The 18,633-nt window shown below is 45.8% G+C and overlaps 1 protein-coding gene across 1 annotated transcript in view; it reads left to right on the top strand.

Annotated features, from left to right (window-relative positions):
* The first annotated feature begins 497 nt into the window (after window positions 1–497).
* Window positions 498–18,633, top strand: part of HABP4 (hyaluronan binding protein 4) — a 35,485-nt gene continuing 17,349 nt past the window's right edge. The window contains exons 1-2 of the mRNA XM_044286600.1: window positions 498–595; window positions 13,553–13,807. Of these exons, the coding sequence (XP_044142535.1) occupies window positions 13,558–13,807 (250 nt within the window). The 5' untranslated portion in view covers window positions 498–595; window positions 13,553–13,557. The remainder of the gene's footprint in view (window positions 596–13,552; window positions 13,808–18,633) is intronic.

Here is an 18,633-nt window from a genome sequence, read left to right as displayed (position 1 = left end):
GGTGCAATCTGATTGGCTGGGTGAGAGCGCCCTTACACCGGCGGAGGGGTGGCTCTGTGATGGGCCGTAGGAGGAGTCTACAGGCGGGGCGGACTCGTGATTGGCAGCGGTAAGGATGCGGTTAATGTGCCTTACAGCGTATTTAGGTTGGAGATAAGTGGCGGCGGTTTGCTGGAGTCGGTGGAGTTGTGGCGGCAGTGTGCAGGGTCAGTACGGGGCACTTCGGAAGTTGGCGGCGCTGGCTGATGCACGAGGTGACGCAGTTGCTGCTCGGTGGCGGGTCTCCGCAGGGCACTCCTGTGGGGGCACCTCTGGAGGGGGGCAACACTATGGCAGCCTTCTGTCAGTTCCTGGTTGCCCTCCAGCACGGTCTGCTGGGGTTGTGACGCTCAGTAATGGAGCGTGTGTATAGACACGGCATAGGACGACATGCTTGTAGGAGCCCAGCCTACTGAAGCCATGGTGGCGGCTGCCATTCTGCAGGGAGGGAGGGGACACTCATGTGAATGGTGGTTGTCATCCTGTGACCGCACCATTAAGGGGAGTGTGCACCAAGTTTGGGGCCTTTGTCAGGCGTGGAGTGGCTTGGAGCAGGGTAAGTATGATCCTTCCTCTAGTGGATAATGGCTGCTGTTATCCACAGGGGAAACACTAAGGCCTCGTTCACACTTCAGTGTTTGGTCAGTGATTTGTGAGTCAAAACCAGGTGCAACTCTAAACACTGAACAGGAGCAGATCTTTCCCTTCTACCTCATGTCTGTGGAGGCTCCACTTCTGGTTTTGGCTCACAAATCACTGATGGAAATCACTGACCAAACACTGAAGTGTGAACGAGGCCTAAAAGTGGCCGTGTCTTGTAGTTGGATCCAAACTGATGGACCGCAGGGCAAGCACAAGTAGCCGTGGGCCAGCAATACCATATTGTGGCACGTTATACCACCTCAAGAGCCAAATACCGCAGTCCATCACAAAATATGTCCCCCCAAATCTTCCACAGGCTGGCATGGATGAAGGCCCAGGTGGCCCCCTGGGCATCAGCCCACTGGGATACTTCCCTGTAAGGTCTGTGGCCAATCTGCTGTGCCTGTGCTATGGCAAATGATGGCTTTAGCAGTGATGTGGACAGCGGGGCAGATACAGGGGACTGGGGCAACTTGCTCCGCATCCCATGATGGAAAGTAAAAGCTGTGGTTTGCTGTCCGGTATGGGAACGGAATGCATTTTGGAGGCTTCCGTTCTGTACATTTTCTCCCCATTGACACTTAATGGGACAAAACGGAAGTGTTTTTCCTGGTATTGAGCCCCTATGATCTGAATACTGGAAAATATTAATGCTAGTGTGATAGTAGGCTAAGCTGGTTTACACACTAGAGGTAGGTCTGCCAAACCTGAATTTGGAGGCATTGGCTGTCTAATGTTTAGTGGGGCTCCTGGGGGGGAAAGGGCCAGGCGTATTGGGTTTCAGCATGCTGTAACCTTTTGTTCTTTTGGTTAAAGCGGCTGTCACTTTAGCGAGCAGCATTTATTAGGCTACTTCCACACTAGTGTTGAAGTTTTCCGGTATTGAGATTTGTCATAGGGCTTAATACCGGGGAAAATGCTTGTTTTGTCCCCATTCCTTGTCGATGGGGATATAACTGAACAGAATGCTCCAAAATGCGTTCCGTTTAGTTGCGTTCCCAGACTGGAGAGCAAACCGGAACATGTTGTAGTTTGCTTTCCGTCCTGGGATACGGAGCAAGACTGATCCGTTCTGACTCTCAATGCAAGTCAAGGAGGACAGATCCGCTTTCTCTGACACAATAGAAAACTGATCCATCCTTAATTGACTTTCAATGGTGTTCAAAACGGATCCGTCTTGGCTATGTTAAAGATAATACATCCGGATCCATTCTGAACGGATGCAGATGATTGTATTATTGGTAATGGCAGAGTGCTGAACCCTGCCGGATCCAGTAAAAACTAGTGTGAAAGTTAATACAATGCACTTACTAATGTATTGTCCATACTGCTTCCTTAACGGTCTGAATTAATTTTTCCATTACATTATATACTGCTTGTGTCCCTGCAATGAATCCAGCCAGCAAAGGTGGCCATATGGACAATCGCAATCAATACATTAGTAAGTGCCTTGTAGTAACTTTCGCTACATGACAAATGCTATTGGCTGAAGGGACACAACCCCTTTAAGCTGCTGCAAGTGTTTGGTAACCATGCCTGGCCTTGCATGTGTGTGAACGCTGTCCTACTCCTCGTGTATGGCTGGCGTCACTGCCTGCTGGAGAGCAGCCTCGTGTGACTAAAGAGCTGTGCCCTCCCCCACCCAACTACCACTAGGGAAAGGCTGTTGGTTGGAGGAGCAGTTGCTCTTGAATATGCATGACTCTTCTCCAGCAGGCGCTGAAAAGGTTAAACCATGAGTTCTCCACCACGTGACCTTAGCAGGTAGGTGACAGACTGCAGAGATCAGCATGCCGGTCAGGCTTTATTGGCTGCAGTGTGGTGTAGGAGCCTTTAGCTTATACTGAACCAGAGTGAGCGCTCAGTAACTTCTGATGGGACCACCCGGGCAGGGTCTTCTCTCCCCCTCTACCGCACGGTCACGGACTGTGCCCCTGGTGTATCTTGCACACAGTAGGGCATACTTATTAAAGGGGACCCTTCACAACTCCTTACATGCCTGTTTTTAATAGGTTCATGCATTCCTCATGTAGTAATTCTGGACCGTCTAGTCTTATGGCTCTAGGCTGTGCCGTTCCTTTATTTCTACTAAAAGTTATGAAGGTATTACTAGCAGTCTGTAGTAGGGGTGCACCGAAATGAAAATTCTGGTCCGAAACCGAAAATTCAGGATTCCCCTTGACCGAAACCGCCTTTTTGCCCAGATACTTTTAAAAGACCCCCCACCCCATAACAGTGCCATCCACAGACCCCCCCACCTCATAACAGTGCCATCCACAGACCCCCCCACCTCATAACAGTGCCATCCACAGACCCCCCCACCTCATAACAGTGCCATCCACAGACCCCCCCCACCTCATAACAGTGCCATCCACAGACCCCCCCCACCTCATAACAGTGCCATCCACAGACCCCCCCCACCTCATAACAGTGCCATCCACAGACCCCCCCCTCATAACAGTGCCATCCACAGACCCCCCCACCTCATAACAGTGCCATCCACAGACCCCCCCACCTCATAACAGTGCCATCCACAGACCCCCACCCACCCCATAACAGTGCCATCCACAGACCCCCACCCACCCCATAACAGTGCCATCCACAGACCCCCACCCACCCCATAACAGTGCCATCCACAGACCCCCACCCACCCCATAACAGTGCCATCCACAGACCCCCACCCACCCCATAACAGTGCCATCCACAGACCCCCACCCACCCCATAACAGTGCCATCCACAGACCCCCACCCACCCCATAACAGTGCCATCCACAGACCCCATTGTACAATTAATAGATTAATAGAAAATAGCGGGGAGGGACTGGGAGGAGGAGCTGGGGGCCGGTGCGTTCACTGTGCTCCGGCCCCCAGCTCCAGTAGTTATAAAATGTTGTACAATTAATAAGCATTCTATTCATTTGGCCCCCCTCTGCAGTATTACATTCAATACAGCCACATCCTACTCACAGGGCTGTCATCTTAATGCTGGCCGGCCGGGCAGAGGAGCGGCAGCGTCACAACTGACGTCATGTGCCCGGCCTACTTGCTGAATGAAGGAGGCGGCGCAGGCATGTGACGTCAGTCGTGACGTTGCCGCTCGTCTGCCCGGCCGGCCAGCACAGCCCTGTGAGTAGGATGTGGCTGTATTGAATGTAATACTGCAGAGGGAGGCCAAATGAATAGAATGCTTATTAATTGTACAACATTTTATAACTACTGGAGCTGGGGGCCGGAGCACAGTGAACGCACCGGCCCCCAGCTCCTCCTCCCAGTCCCTCCCCGCTATTTCCGGCCGATATGTAAAAATATCGGCAGAAACAGATTAGGATTTTCGGCCGCCGAAATTTCGGTGCACCCCTAGTCTGTAGTAAGGGTACAGAGGAGGTAACAAGGTGGGGAGGGGTACCTGCACAGTCTGAAAATGGTAGTACAAATTGGATAGGGTGTGCAGGAACCCCCCTCCCCACCTTGTTACCTCCTCTCTGTACCCTTACTGCAGACTGCTAGCAATTCATTCATAACTTCTAGTAGAAATAATAAAGGAACATACAGTCATAATAGATGTTCCAGAATTATTACATTGGGGAATGCATGAAGCTATTAATACAGGCATGACAGGTCCTCTTTAGGTGTCACACTTTTACTGTCTAAGACTATGAATCGGTCTTAAAAAGGGTTCTAAGGCCCCTATTTGAGATTTCTTCCATAAGAAAAAACACTGAAGGGAAGAATATTGCAGATGTACTTGCCCTCTGCAGTGCAGGTGTTTCCACCATTATCTTAACTCACCTGACTGCTCCTGCTGTGGTTCAGCCTTCCTTGGTCCCGACGCGTAGACGCTGGGAGTGCCGGTTGTTTCTGCCGTGTACAGGCTTGTATGTGAAGCGCATAGCGCGATGTGAGTGCTGTGTATGAGTCACAGCATAGCGATTAGCCTCAGAGGCTGATTGCTGTACTGTGGAGGGCACTGTTATGGGGACTCAGTATAAGTTATAGGGTTCATGCAAACGACTGTAAACGGTCCAGGAATCCAGTTGTTGGCCATATATTCCAGGTGACCATGGTTTCCCTGACCCGCACTGACTGAACGATAGTAATTTTTGACACTACCAGTTTGTATCTGCCTGCAGGGCGATTGTCGTGCACTCGCCTAACCATGTGTATATGTCCCCCCACCCCAATCAGAGTGGCTGTATCATACGTTAATGTCATATGCGGCATGCGTATGGACTGCGTTCCCCAGGCTGATCATGGTCATATCACACGATAGGCTAAGATAAGCGCTTTAGCCGACAGGACCGAAATAGATGGTATGTGGCCTTAGAGGTCGCACTACATTTTTTCCGGAAGAGTAAAAACACTCCTGACCATTTTTGAGGAGTATTTTTAGTTGAGGAGGGAGAAAATTATAGATGGATAGAGATATGGGATGTCTGCTGGTTGTGGCAGGGAGCAGTAGTGGTCTGGGACGAATGTACAGGAGGCAGTTATACACAATATATCGGACTGTTGCACAGTATAATGTACCATATAGTCCTCTGTGATCTCGTCAGTCCTGGGAATAAATAGATGATGGGAGAGATCTCTGTACTGACCCTGATATATTTATACATAGTTATTAGATCTCCCCTCAGTTTTTTTTTTTTCCTAAAGTCAATAACCCTAATTTTGATAATCTTTCAGGGTACTGTAGTTGCTTCATTTTAGTGTCATCTGCGAAAATTGATATTTTACTGTGCAAGCCTTCTAAAAGATCATTAATAAATATATTGAAGAGAATAGGGCCCAATACTGACCCCTGAGGTACCCCACTAGTGACAGTGACCCGATCTGAGTGTGTATCGTTAATAACCACCCTCTGTTTTCTATCACTGAGCCAGTTACTTACCCACATACAGATGTTTTCTCCCAGTCCGAGCATTCTCATTTTATATACTAACCTTTTATGTGGTACAGTGTCAAATGCTTTGGAGAAGTCCAGATACACGACATCCATTGATTCGCCGCTGTCAAGTCTAGAACTTACCTCCTCATAGAAACTGATTAAATTAGTTTGACATGACCGATCCCTCACGAAGCCATGCTGATATGGCGTTATTTGCTTATTTCTGTTGACATGCTCTAAGATGGCATCTCTCAGAAAACCTTCAAACAGTTTACCCACAACAGATGTTAAACTTACTGACCTATAGTTTCCAGGCTCTGTTTTTGGACCCTTTTTGAATATTGGCACCACATTTGCCATGCGCCAATCCTGTGGGACATTCCCTGTCAGTATAGAGACTGCAAATATCAGAAATACGGGTCTGGCTATGACATTACTTAATTCCCTTAGGATACGCGGGTGTATGCCATCTGGTCCTGGCTATTTGTCTATTTTAATCTTTTTAAGTCGCTGTTGCACTTCTTCCTGGGTCAGACAGGACACTTTTAATGGGGAATTTATTTTTACATTCTGCATGTCATCTGACAGTTTATTTTCCTCAGTGAATACATTGGAGAAAAAAATATTTAACAGCTTTGCTTTCTCCTCGTCACTTTCTGCACCCCCCCCCCCCCCCCCCCCCCCCATTACTCTTTAAAGGGCACAACACCTTCAGATTTATACTTTTACATTTATATAATTGAAGAACATTTTAGGGTTAGTTTTACTCTTTGGCAATTAATCTCTCGGTCTCTAGTTTGGCTGCTTTTTATGTTTTTTACATGTTCTATTTTCCTTAGTTATTCAGTGCTTCTGTGCTACCCTCCTGTTTTAGTGATTGTATATGCTTTCTTTTTGTCATTTATTACTTTCTTTACAGTTCTGTTTATCCACATTGGTTTCTTTTTGTTCCTTAACCTTTTATTCCCATAAGGTATGTACCTCTCACAATGAGATTTTAGGATGCTTTTAAGGATATCCCATTTTGTGGCTGTATTTTTATTTTTGAGGACTTTATCCCAGTTAGTTAGGCCTATGGCCTTTCTAAGTTGGCTAAATTTAGCTTTTTTGAAGTTTGGTATTTTTGTTCCTCCATTTCGAAACACTTTTATGAATGATGATTGGAAGGTTATTACTTTGTGGTCACTATTTCCCCAACCTGCACGTCTGTTGTTCTATCAGGCCTATTGGTTAATACTAAGTCCAGTATGGCCGTCCCTCTAGTCGTGTCCTGAACCAGTTGGGAAAGGTAATTGTCTTTGGTTATTGCCAAGAACCTGTTTCCCTTATGAGATATACAAGTTTCAGTTTCCCAGTCTATATCTGGGTAGTTAAAGTCCTCCTAATAACCACCTCATTATGATTTGCCGCCTCCTCTATCTCGTTTAGTAGTAGATTTTCTGTGGACTCTGGCATATTAGGTGGTTTATAGTAAACTCCTATTAGTAAGTTATTGTTTTTTCCTCCATGTATTTCTTCCCACAGTGACTCCACATGTTCATGTCCCTCACTTATATCTTCGGAGTGTGGGCTTTAGACAGGACTTTACATAAAGGCAGACCCCTACCCCTCCCCCTCTCCGGTTTTGACAATCCTTTCTAAACAGACTGTAACCCTGTACATTAACCGTCCAGTCATAGTTATCATCCAGCCATGTCTGTTATTCCCACTATGTCATAGTCCTCCTCACACATCACTAATTCCAGTTCCCCAGTTGTATTAGTCAGGCTTCTGGCATTAGTATGCATACATTTGAGAGGTTTATGTATATTTTGTACCCTACACCTTTCCTTCTGAACTGTTCTAGTCCCTCCTTCCATTCCTCCCCCAGTCCCACTACCTTGCCCCCAGTCTCTATCTGCCCTATATTCCTCTCCTATAATGTAATTTCCCCCCCCTTTTTTTTCTAAAACTGCTTGTACAGGCGTTATTGCGACCTCTGTTTGGCCTCATGCGCACAACCAGAGGTCGCACTACATTTTTTCCAAGAGTAAAAATACCCCTCTTACTGTTTGAGTATTTTCAGCCGAAGAAGAGTATAAAAGTTGAAGTAATCAAAATATATAACATTAAGAGGCTGCTATGTATGCAGGAAACCATTACCAGTCTGCTCTAGAATTGTCTTCTATACATAAATAGCAGATTTAGACAATTTTACATTTCTGACTTTTGTGCAACTTAAAAAAAGTGTGTTTTCGCCTTCATATTTAAAATACAATGCAGCCAAAATGGCAAATTATCAGCGCTCTGCATCTCCAGTATTACATTGGCCCTGCACCATGATTATCCCCACAAGGTCCTGCTGTGTAGATCCAGTGCTCACATATAAGATGACTGAGCAGTGCAGAAATATCTTTGCTGGGATGATGCTAATGGGGCAAAAAAATACAGGATACACAGAGCACTGCATTAACATGATATAGACTGATGGGAGGCAAATACACTCACTGATTACTGCACCAGCAGGCCCTGGCTGAGCAGCTGAGCCAGAGCCTGCCCTAGCAGGCCCTTGCACTCAGCCAGTACATGCTGGTGCAGTGATCATTGAGTCCTCTGACTCGGATGCTCTGTGCTCAGACTCGCTGATTACTGCACCAGCAGGCTCTGGCTGAGCACCTAACACAGGAGAGTTTAGTGTTGTACTTTACTAGACTCCGAGGTATGATGACCTCTTGTCTGGCAGTCACCTCCTCCCTTCTGTCAGCAGCTGGCTCCGCAGCCACATTGCACTCGACGTGATCCCATTACCCTGGTGCAGAGCAGAGATCAGTGCTCTGCTGTCCATCCGCAGCTACTTATCAGCTTGTCCCCAGACATCTGTTGGCCTCACGGATCTTTCCGCGGCCAGCCGCTAGTTAGCCTGCACAGTCAGACTCTGGAGAAGCAGCGTGCCGAAATTGGCCAATGAGCAGCCTCCCTCCCTAATAAAAAGCTCTTTACTTGCTGCCATCCCTACACCTGCCAGTAAGGAGCTTGGCTATTGGATGTTTTGGGTAACAGCAGTATTGCTGTGCTGCCCATGAGATTCACAGCCTGCAGTGCGCTGGTTAACTACATGAAAAGCTTTAATGCGTATTCATACGCATTAGCCTTTTTTTCAAAGCGTAAAATAAACCATATCTGTTTTGCCGTCTGCAAGTTGCGGATCTGCTAAATAAGGATACTGGCCGTGTGAGATCTGCTCTTTCCACTGGAGATTTATCTCTGTAGGGGCAGGAAACAGAGGTTAAATTGATATCCAGGTAGCCAAAGTAAAAAGACCATTACCTTTTGCCTCCTGTGCAATTCTTGGGAAGCGGCTATGTTTGGTCTGACAAATAGAACAGTGACAGCAGCAGCCAGATCATAGCATCTCTGGTTAAATGAACTGGAAAGTCGCCTAAAAATAAAACATCCAGGGAAGATATGACCTTTCCCTGCTAAAGTCTGCAACAGCCTTCCTAGAAGATGCTTCAGTTGTATCGGTCAAATTCTCAGCGACAGGTGCAGCTCTATCTAATGGAAGTCCTGGGCTGGAGAAAACTTCCAAAATGAAATTGTACTCCATAGCATTTTCTGGAGAATCTGGTCCAGTTTTGGATGATACTTGAAAAAGCGGCTGACAGTGTTTTCCCAAAGAAAGGCCTTTCAAAAGGAAATTGCCCTTTCACCCCTCTGGTAACCAAGAGAGCTCATACAGGGGGAAAGGGAAAAACGGGATGTTGGCACTACCACAAAGGTGGACTAGGTACAGTATTCCTCCTTAAAGGGAACCTGTCACCAGTTTTATGGTGTCCTAACTAAGGGCAACATAAATAAGTGACTGATTTGCTTAGCAAAATGCTGGGTCACGTTAGTTGAACAGGGGGAGGCTGAAAAAAAAAAAAAAATATGAAAATCCGCAGCACTCCTTGAAGTATAGAAAAAATGTGTAGTTTTATTCACACATGTCAAATAAGACAATGTTTCGGTTCTCTCACAGAACCTTTTGACTTGAAAAAGGTTCTGTGAGAGAACCGAAACGTTGTCTTATTTGACATGTGTGAATAAAACTACACATTTTTTCTATACTTCAAGGAGTGCTGCGGATTTTCTTCATTGTTTTACGTCTCGAATCGAGGGACCACCGCCGGCACCACACAGCTACGGCTGAGTAAAACGACAGGAGTGCTGCCTGAAACTTCTTTTATGGAGATAGATATAGATATAGATATAGATATAGATATAGATATAGATATAGATATAGATATAGATATAGATATAGATAGATATAGATATAGATATAGATATAGATATAGATATATATTTTACAATTGGCAGGCCATAAATGGATAAAAAGGTTAGTCAGGGCAGCCTCTAGATCAGGGTTTCTCAACGCCGGTCTTTGGGACCCACCTACTGGTCAGGATTTGAACATATCCCACAGAATGAATACCTGTGGTAAGTCCTGATGCATGGACACAATTATGACCTGCTCCATACTAACTAAATCCTGAAAATATGACTAAGGTGGATCCCGAGGTCCAGAGTTGAGAACCTGCTCTAGATTAGGCCCCATGTCCCTTGGGTCCTAAATATTGTCCTTACGGGTCTTACAAAGAGTCTGTTTGAACATATGGAAGACAGTTCAGTAAAGCCACTTTTTCTTACAAGACTGCTTTCTTGATAGCCATCTCATCAGCAAGAAAATTAGGGGAGATCCAGGCCCCCTCAAGCCATGAACCTTAACTCGCAGTATTGGATGACATAATAGTTCTAAAACTAGACACAGGGTTTCTACCCAAGGTGGTCAGATTTCCATGGGGACCAGAAATTCTAGAGAACTAGAGTTCCATTCTCTAGCTGTAAGAAGGAAAGTCTGCATACCTTGAGGTTACCAAGGAATTTGAACAGTTGATAACCTTTAGTCCAGTTTGCAGGGAAAAAACAGGTAAGGCTACTTTCACACTTGCGTTCAGAGCGGATCCGTCTGAGACGGATCCGCTCATATAATGCAGACAGTGGCTCCGTTCAGTACGGATCCGTCTGCATTATAATGTTAAAAAATTTCTAAGTGTGAAAGTAGCCTCAGACGGATCCGTCCAGACTTTCAATGTAAAGTCAACGGGGGACGGATCCGTTTGAAGATTGAGCCATAGTGTCATCTTCAAACGGATCCGTCCCCATTGACTTGCATTGTAAGTCTGGACGGGTCCGCCTGCTGAGCGGAGGCTGAACGCTGCCAGACTGATGCAGTCTGAGCGGATCCGCATCCACTCAGAATGCATTGGGGCTGGACGGAAGCGTTCGGGTCTGCTTGTGAGCTCCTTCAAACGGAGCTCACAAGCGGACACCCGAACGCTAGTGTGAAAGTAGCCTTAGATGGTTTCCAAAGCATCCATTACTAGATGGATAAGACAGACTATCTGTAACTTATAAAGTCCACGGTCAGGATTGTCCCGTTAATGTTGGAGCCCCTTCCACTAGGGCTATGTCTTTCTCTTATGCTGAAAAAGCAGCAAAGCTGTGACCTGGTCAATATGAACACGTTTGTCAAACATTAGACTTGCTTTACCTTTGTCAGATCTGTCCTTTGGACGGAAGATTCTTCAAGCTGTAGCCCCCTCCCCCTTAATGTTGACCTGTTAGGTTCCCAGTTGTATACTGTCAGGATGGTGAAATTGAGAATTGGAATTTAGTTTTACCAGTAATTCTGCTTCCATGATCCTACCCCCAAAAAAGTTTAAATCTACTTATGCAGCTATATCAGCTCATCATGGTAGGGTATGAAGAAATACCCCAAAAATACTTGTCCCAAGGGCACTAATGACTTAGAAAACACTGGTGTATGGTGATGGGGGGGGGGGGGGGCGGGGCTGGCTATTTAACCTTTGTTTCCTGCCCCTACAGGGGTCAGTCTCCAGTTGTATGTCATCATGGTGGATTCATGGAAACAAGTCTTACCCCCCCCCCCCCCAAAAAAAAAGACGGATGCAGTAAGCATGCTGATATCTGTGTACTGCATTCTTATGCCAAAAATAGAATGTCCTATGCAGACCTCGAACCCATAGAAGTCAATGTCTCACATGCATTGCATCCATATTTAGCAGATCTGTGATCTGCAGACTGCAAAACTGATCTGGTCGTGTGGATGAGGCCTTAGAAACACACTTCAGCAGGCAGTATCATACAAGAGAGGTTTAGATACACGGCTCAGCAGGCAGTATCATACATAAGAATCTTTGATACAGGAACAGTAGACCATATCTCAATTTAGATGGAGGCACAGCAGACTGTATGCCAAGCTTAGATGCCAATCACACCAGACAGTATAGTACGAGATTAGATGCATAGCACAGCGGACTATCATACATGATGGGGTTAGATACACATGTAATTTGAGGTGCTTGCTGTTTCTTACACTCTGAAGATGGCACAGGAAGAGCCTGTGGACTGTCAGTGATGGGATTTGGAGAACTTTCACACTTGCGTTGTGAACATCCGGCAGGATCGTCTAACAAATGCATTGAAACACCAGATCCGTCTGTCATCTGGGGAAAAAGGATTTATTTTTTTGGAGCCCCTAGGACAAAACTCAATAATGGAAAAACTTTAACGCAAGTGTCAAAGTTCCCTTAGACACTTAGTGAGAAATAGACTAGCAGGATTATATATGGGTGTAGTAACGTGGTCACATGTAGTGTGAGTAGCTCCTGCAGACTGAACAGTGGGGTGTGTGGCCGGCCTATGACTCGTCACTGCAGTGCAGCCAGGCTTTAATGGGGTTGTTTTATCAGACAATGGGGGCATATAGATAGGATATTCCCCATTGTCTTATAGGGGCGGCTCCCACTGCTGGGACCTGCACCCATATCAAACTGAGCCCTGCAATGTGGTGGCTGGAAGTCTCTGGTCCGGCCGCCACCAAGCACTTCTCCCTATAGAACCGCACATGACAGCCAACGCTTCCAATCCCTTCTATGGGCCGATGGAAATAGTGGGGTGACGCTAGGGAGACTTGTCCCCGCCTGCCATTGGCTTCTCCCTGTTTACATCTGGGCACAGGGAGGAGCAGGTTAAGTATGTTCCCTATGGGGGACAGTTTTCAGTATTGGATAATGGCTCTGTAATAAAGGGGGTTAATGTTAGACAAATTTTCTTTTTCTTTTTTTTTTTTTTTTTTAACTTGTAGACCTTTATTTTGGAGCATCATAAATCCTGTCCCAGACTTAGGCTTGAGTTTTGTATGTGCGCTAAAAAAAGTTTGCCACCTAAAATTTGCCCATGAGGTGTAACATGCTTAGAAAAGTGTAAAATAATTGGTAAATCTGCCAGTGTCTTACCGTAACCATTTCTTCATGGTAGCAGCCAAAAGTGCTGAAGAATTTGCATGTGAAAGAACCCTAAAAGGGTTGTCCAGAAGTGGAAAAAAATATGGCTGCTTTCTTCTGGAGTGTCAGGTACTCGGGTAGTATTAGAGATTGCACTTTGGGCTGAATGGGGTTGAGCTGTATTACCATGGTAAAAGAAGCAGCCATGGTACTTTTTAAAGGGGGTTTTCTGAGATTCCTTAGAATTGGTCATCAGTATCTGATCGGCGGAGGTCCAACACCTGTGATCCTTGCCGATTAGCTGCTTGAGAAGGCAGCGGTTCCGAGTGACTACACATTCATGTGTAAAGTGGCCTAGGTCAGCTCAGCCCCATAGAAGCTGCAATACCAAGTACAGCCGCTACACAATTTACGGCGCTGTGCTTAGTAAGCAAGAAGGAGGCTGTGGCGCTCCAGTGCCTTCTCAAACTGTTTGGAGGGGTGGGGATCATTGGTTAAAAAATCCTGTACAATTCTGCTGGTTAGTAGTGGTTACTCTTTAGGAAAGCCTTGCCTCCTGGTGTATGGCGGTCTGCAGACTGGCAGTATGTGGCTGCAGCAACTCTATGGGCAGTGTATGGTGACGGTGTTCATAGGCCTTTCTTTTTTCTCTTTGCAGGAGGTATGAAGCCAGTACAAGGGAGCCCTGTTTCTGTCACTATGCAGGAAGCTTTTGGCTGTGCGGTGGCAAACCGCTTTTTCCAGCTTTTGGATGATGAGTCTGATCCCTTAGATTTTCTACACCAGACATCTTCTGAACTTGGTCATAAGAAGAAAAAAGAGGAAACGCCAGTTAAAAAAGCTGGCACCCAAAAGAGCAACAAAAAAGAATCCCAAAAAGACAGAAAGGCAAACGCTAACACAGAGTCCCCAGGTCAGTATCGGGGTGCGTCCACACACTGAAATAGTCTGTCAATGTTCCTCTACATCTATTTTTATTTACTTTTTTTATCCCTTTCCCCCACCAGACACATTTTAAAGGGTTTCTGTCACCAGATTTAACCCTATTAAGCTAGTGGATATTAGCAATGTGCTAATGTCAGGTAAACATAACTAGCCTATTCCTACTTTTATCTATGCCCCTGTTACGCCAGAAATCTAACTTTTATAATATGCTAATTGGCCTCTAAAAGCAGGGGGTGTTGTTCCTGCTCCTAGAGGCTCCGTTCGCCCACCTTTGTCGCCTCTCTCAAAGTCCTGATTGACAAGGCCAGGCAGCGCTCGCATCTGTCTGAAATCTCACACCTTTTGGTATTCGACGCAGGCGCGGTGAGGAAGCTGGCAGCCTGCGGGCATCTTTCCCTCACTGGGCCTGCACTAAATGCTGAACGGTGCCAGAAATTTACCAGCTAGCTTAATAGGGTTAAATCTGGTGACAGAATCCCTTTTAAAGGGTGGAACCTGGTTTCACAAACTGGAGGTAGAATTAACATGCTGAGTAACTGCACACATTGCAGGTTTTTGTACAGAAAAACCGCAGCATAATAAATGAGACGCGGCTAATCTCATGTACACTTCGCATATATTTTGTGTAGATTTTACCAAGTCCATAGCATGTCAATCGTTTGTGATTCCACATGTTTATCTGTAGTGGGTTATCTTGGAATTAATATTGATGACCCATCCTCTGGCTGATCTGATATTTATTACATATGCAATCAGCTGTTAGAAGAGGCCAGGTGCTCCATGAGCATGTTCATTGGTCACATGGCCTAGTTGCGGCTCAGCCTTCATAAATCAATTTCTGCTGTAGAAAAAAAATAAAAATAAAAAATTTCCCGTACTCTGGTTCAGTTCCAGGGTACCACTTGGAACCGAACCCAAGTTTTGGGAATTTATTTTTAATTTATTTTTTTAAATGCAGTAGAAATTGATTTCTGAAGTTACTATGCCAAGTCTTGCTAGACTTTGTAAAAGTAAGATTCGGATCATAGGAGCCTTTATATTGTACTACTGTACAGAGCGCTCATCCCTAGTCAGAACCATGGCGTTATAAGCCTGATGTAGATCTCATTACTGACACTCACTGCTCTCTTCTGAATACAGTATTGTGTGCAGTCCGCACAGTGAGCGGTCACTTCTCCCACACAGATTGGTACAGTGTGACACAATACTATGTACACATAGAAGTACACAATGGGGGAGATTTATCAAAACTGGTGTAAAGTAGAACTGGCGTAGTTGCCCATAGCAACTAATCAGATTCCTTCTTTCATTTTCCAATGGAGCTGTAAAAAAGTGTGGTCTGGTTGCTACAGGCAACTAAGCCAGTTCTACTTTATATAGTCATTTTTCAAAAGTGGTGTAAAGAGAAAAATGACAGCACTCAAACGCTTCCCCCTCCCCCTGTGGTGCAATGTTTTCAGCTCATTCAATTTGATTTATTTTTAAGGCTACTTTCACACTTGCGGCAGAGTGATCTAGCAAGCAATTCCGTCACCGGTTTGGCAAAATGTATGCCGACTGATGGCATTTGTAAGACTGATCAGGATCCTGATCAGCCTGTTTGATCCGGTATTTTGAATGCTGGATCCGGCACGAATACATTCCTATGGAAAAAAATGCTGGATCCGTTTTTTGGGACCAGAGATAAAACCGTAGCATGCTGCGGTTTATCTTTGTCCTGATCAGTCAAAGACTGAACTGAAGACCTGATACATTCTGAACTGATTATGCTCCATTCAGAATGCATGGGGATAAAACTGATCAGTTCTTTTCCAATATAGAGCCCCTAAGGCTACTTTCACACTAGCGTTTTTCTTTTCCGGCGCTGAGTTCCGTCCTATGGGCTCAAATCCGGAAAAGAACTGATCAGTTTTATCCTAATGCATTCTGAATAGAGAGTAATCCGTTCAGGATGTCTTCAGTTCAGTCTTTTTGACTGATCAGGCTTTTCAGAAAACCGTAGCATGCAGTATTTTTACCTCCGGCCAAAAATCCTGAACACTTTGAACGCCGGATCAGGCCTTTTTCCCATTGACTTGCATTAACGCCGGATCCGGCGCCGTGTTTTCAGTCAAACTTAATCCGGCTTCCATAAATGGCGAATCTGTTTTTTCCAATGCATTTTTTCATTGTGATCAAAATCCTGATCAGGATTCAAATGTAATCCGTTTTCACACGTTTTTCCGGATCCAACGGGCAGTTCCAGTGTCGGAATTGAACGCCGGCTTTAAACAACGCTAGTGTGAAAGTAGCCCAAGACTAAACGCTATGCTGGAAAAGAAAAACGCAAGTGTGAAAGTACCCTTAAAGAAATTTTCTCTACAAAATAGAAAAAAAAAGGTGTCCATATGCTTTAGGTTTGGCTTTGGACCCCAATCATCTCCTCACTGCATATTGCTGTTTCGAGGAATGGCACTTTTCAGCTTCCAAGATGGAGCTCCAGAATAGTGACTATATATACCACCAGTGGCAAGGATGTTCATCTGGTCTATAGTCATGAAATCCCAGAACTCTGGATGTACAGACATTACTCCCTCAGCTAAAGCCTACTTTGCAGGGCCATATAAGTGTGGTCTTGTTACAGGTAAGGGGCCCCAAGTGTTTCACACCTCCACACTTTGTTTTTTTTCAGAAAAAAAGTCGTAAAACTGAGGCAACCTCTTTGCAGTTCGAGGCCATGGGTCTTGTGAGATCCCATGGACAAGAAGTCTGAAAATGTATTGAAGGCCTGGGAAAGAAATACTTAGTCGGACTTTCCGCCAGGTCAGCTGCTCTGTCTAATGTGGCTCGTAGAGCAATCTGGCTTCGTACATGGTGTGACGCTGGGTCAAAAAACCGCCTTTGCTCCATCCCCTGTGAGGGAGATAGATTTGGCTTGGGGTTATAAGATATTCTTAAAAAGGCCTCTGGTAAAAAAAAATTCCCCTCAAGCTGTTGCTTTCATCAAAGATGGTTCTTTCAGGACCAGAAAAAAATCGAGGCTGGATCAGAAGGGTCAAGGCAGTGGCAGCCTTCTAGGGGCAAAGGAAGAGGATTCCTATTCAATCCTGAAAGCTCCTCGCATCTCGCACAATGACGCCATATGTCATGTCGGGGGAAGGTTAGCTTTCTTTACCTCAGCCTGAGAGAAAATAGGAGCCTCCCCATGGGTAACGTCCGTAGAATGGGTCCGCATCTGTTCTGCAAACTGCGGAACGGGGGTGGACCCATTCATTCTCTATGGGGCAGGAATGGATGCGGACAGCAGTGTGCTGTTCCCACCTCCGCATTTCTGGAGTGCGCCCCTGATTTCTGTCCATGGCTCCGGGAAAAAAAAATAGAACATGTTCATCTATAGCAAGATGGATTAGAGATGTTTAATGCTTTTGCTTATGTCCAAAAGAATCTGCTCCCCCCCCCCCCCCCCCCCCCCCCTTCGGGTAAAAGCCTATTCTACCAGAGCGGTGTCATCTTCCTGGCTGAAATTTTACTTCAGTCTCATTAGACCAGATCTGCAGGGCATCCACGTGGGCAAGCCCTATGACTTTCTTCAATCGTTATAAATTAGACAGTCTCAAGAACAGGGACTTATCCTTTGGCCGCAGAGTCCTTTCTGCCATGGTCCCTCCCTTTTCCAATAGCCTCTATAACGGCACTGTGGTTTCCCTCCCCCTTTTTTTTTTTTTCCCTCCTAAACTTCTCCACAGCAGCATGGATTCACAGGAGGGTTACCTACCTTCCCCAGGGACAGGAAACAATGTGAAGCTCTTAAAATGGCCCCCTCCCCTTACCTGCTCCAGTTTCCTGTCCCTCTGAGATGTGTGAAGATCCTCCTGCAAAGGCCACACACCAGCAGGATTTTATTTATTTTTTTAACATATTTTTTATTTGTTTTTTGACGCCCAGCTGAAAATTCAGAGAAGCACTTCTTGGTGTGCTGGGTGGAGAATAGGGCCGCAGGGCTCGCTGTGCGGCCCTTCCAGCTTCTTTGGCGCAAGTCCTCTCCAGTGGAGGCAGCGTCCGTGCACGTTATCGCGATAGGGTGGATCAGGTGATCGCAGAGGAGATCTCAGGAGCTGCTGTTGTTGACATACTTCCCCTAGGCAACAAGCTCTTTAAAGAGGGGAAAAATTTTCCCAGCGTCTTTGCTGGGAGGAAGAAGCACTGGGACATGTCTACTCCAGGTGACTCGGACAGCGTTCGGAGGTCTGCAGACCCTACCAAAGCCCTCAGCCCGGCAAGCTCTCCTCCCCTGGGTGGGTTAAATGTGACTATTTACAGATGTTTTCACTTTGAGGTGACAGTTAAATTTCAGTTTTCACCATGGGTGAGGGATTTTTTTTTATCATCTGAAACCTCTCAGCGTATCAAAGTACCCAATTTGCAAAAAAGGGACTGCCTTCCGGTCATAAAAACCCTCTGAAATGTGGAAAAGATTGTACCAGAAGAATCTCCTTCCCTTCTGGATAATATCAGGAACATTATCAAAGAGGAATTGAGCAGTGCTGTGGACTGTAAATTGGCATCCACATCTCAAACATTCCACCTCCATGTCAGCAGTGTCCGCCCCTTCTGAAATAGATCTGTAGGAGTAAGATTTTGATGAAGGGGAGTTACTTTCCGGGTCCGACTTGGATTCCTCTGAAGAGGAGTCCGGTCGTCCCCTTTGCTCCATTGAAGACAGATTCTCTTGAAAACCATAAGGGTGACTAAATCTAGAAGACTCTAAACAACTACAATCTGTAGAGGACCTTATGTTTAGAGGCTTGGTGGGGA

The sequence above is a fragment of the Bufo gargarizans genome, chromosome 3, assembly GCF_014858855.1.
Source record: "Bufo gargarizans isolate SCDJY-AF-19 chromosome 3, ASM1485885v1, whole genome shotgun sequence".
NCBI lineage: Eukaryota > Metazoa > Chordata > Amphibia > Anura > Bufonidae > Bufo > Bufo gargarizans.
Note: the sequence above shows the minus strand (reverse complement) of the source record. Positions and strands in the feature narration are given on the sequence as shown.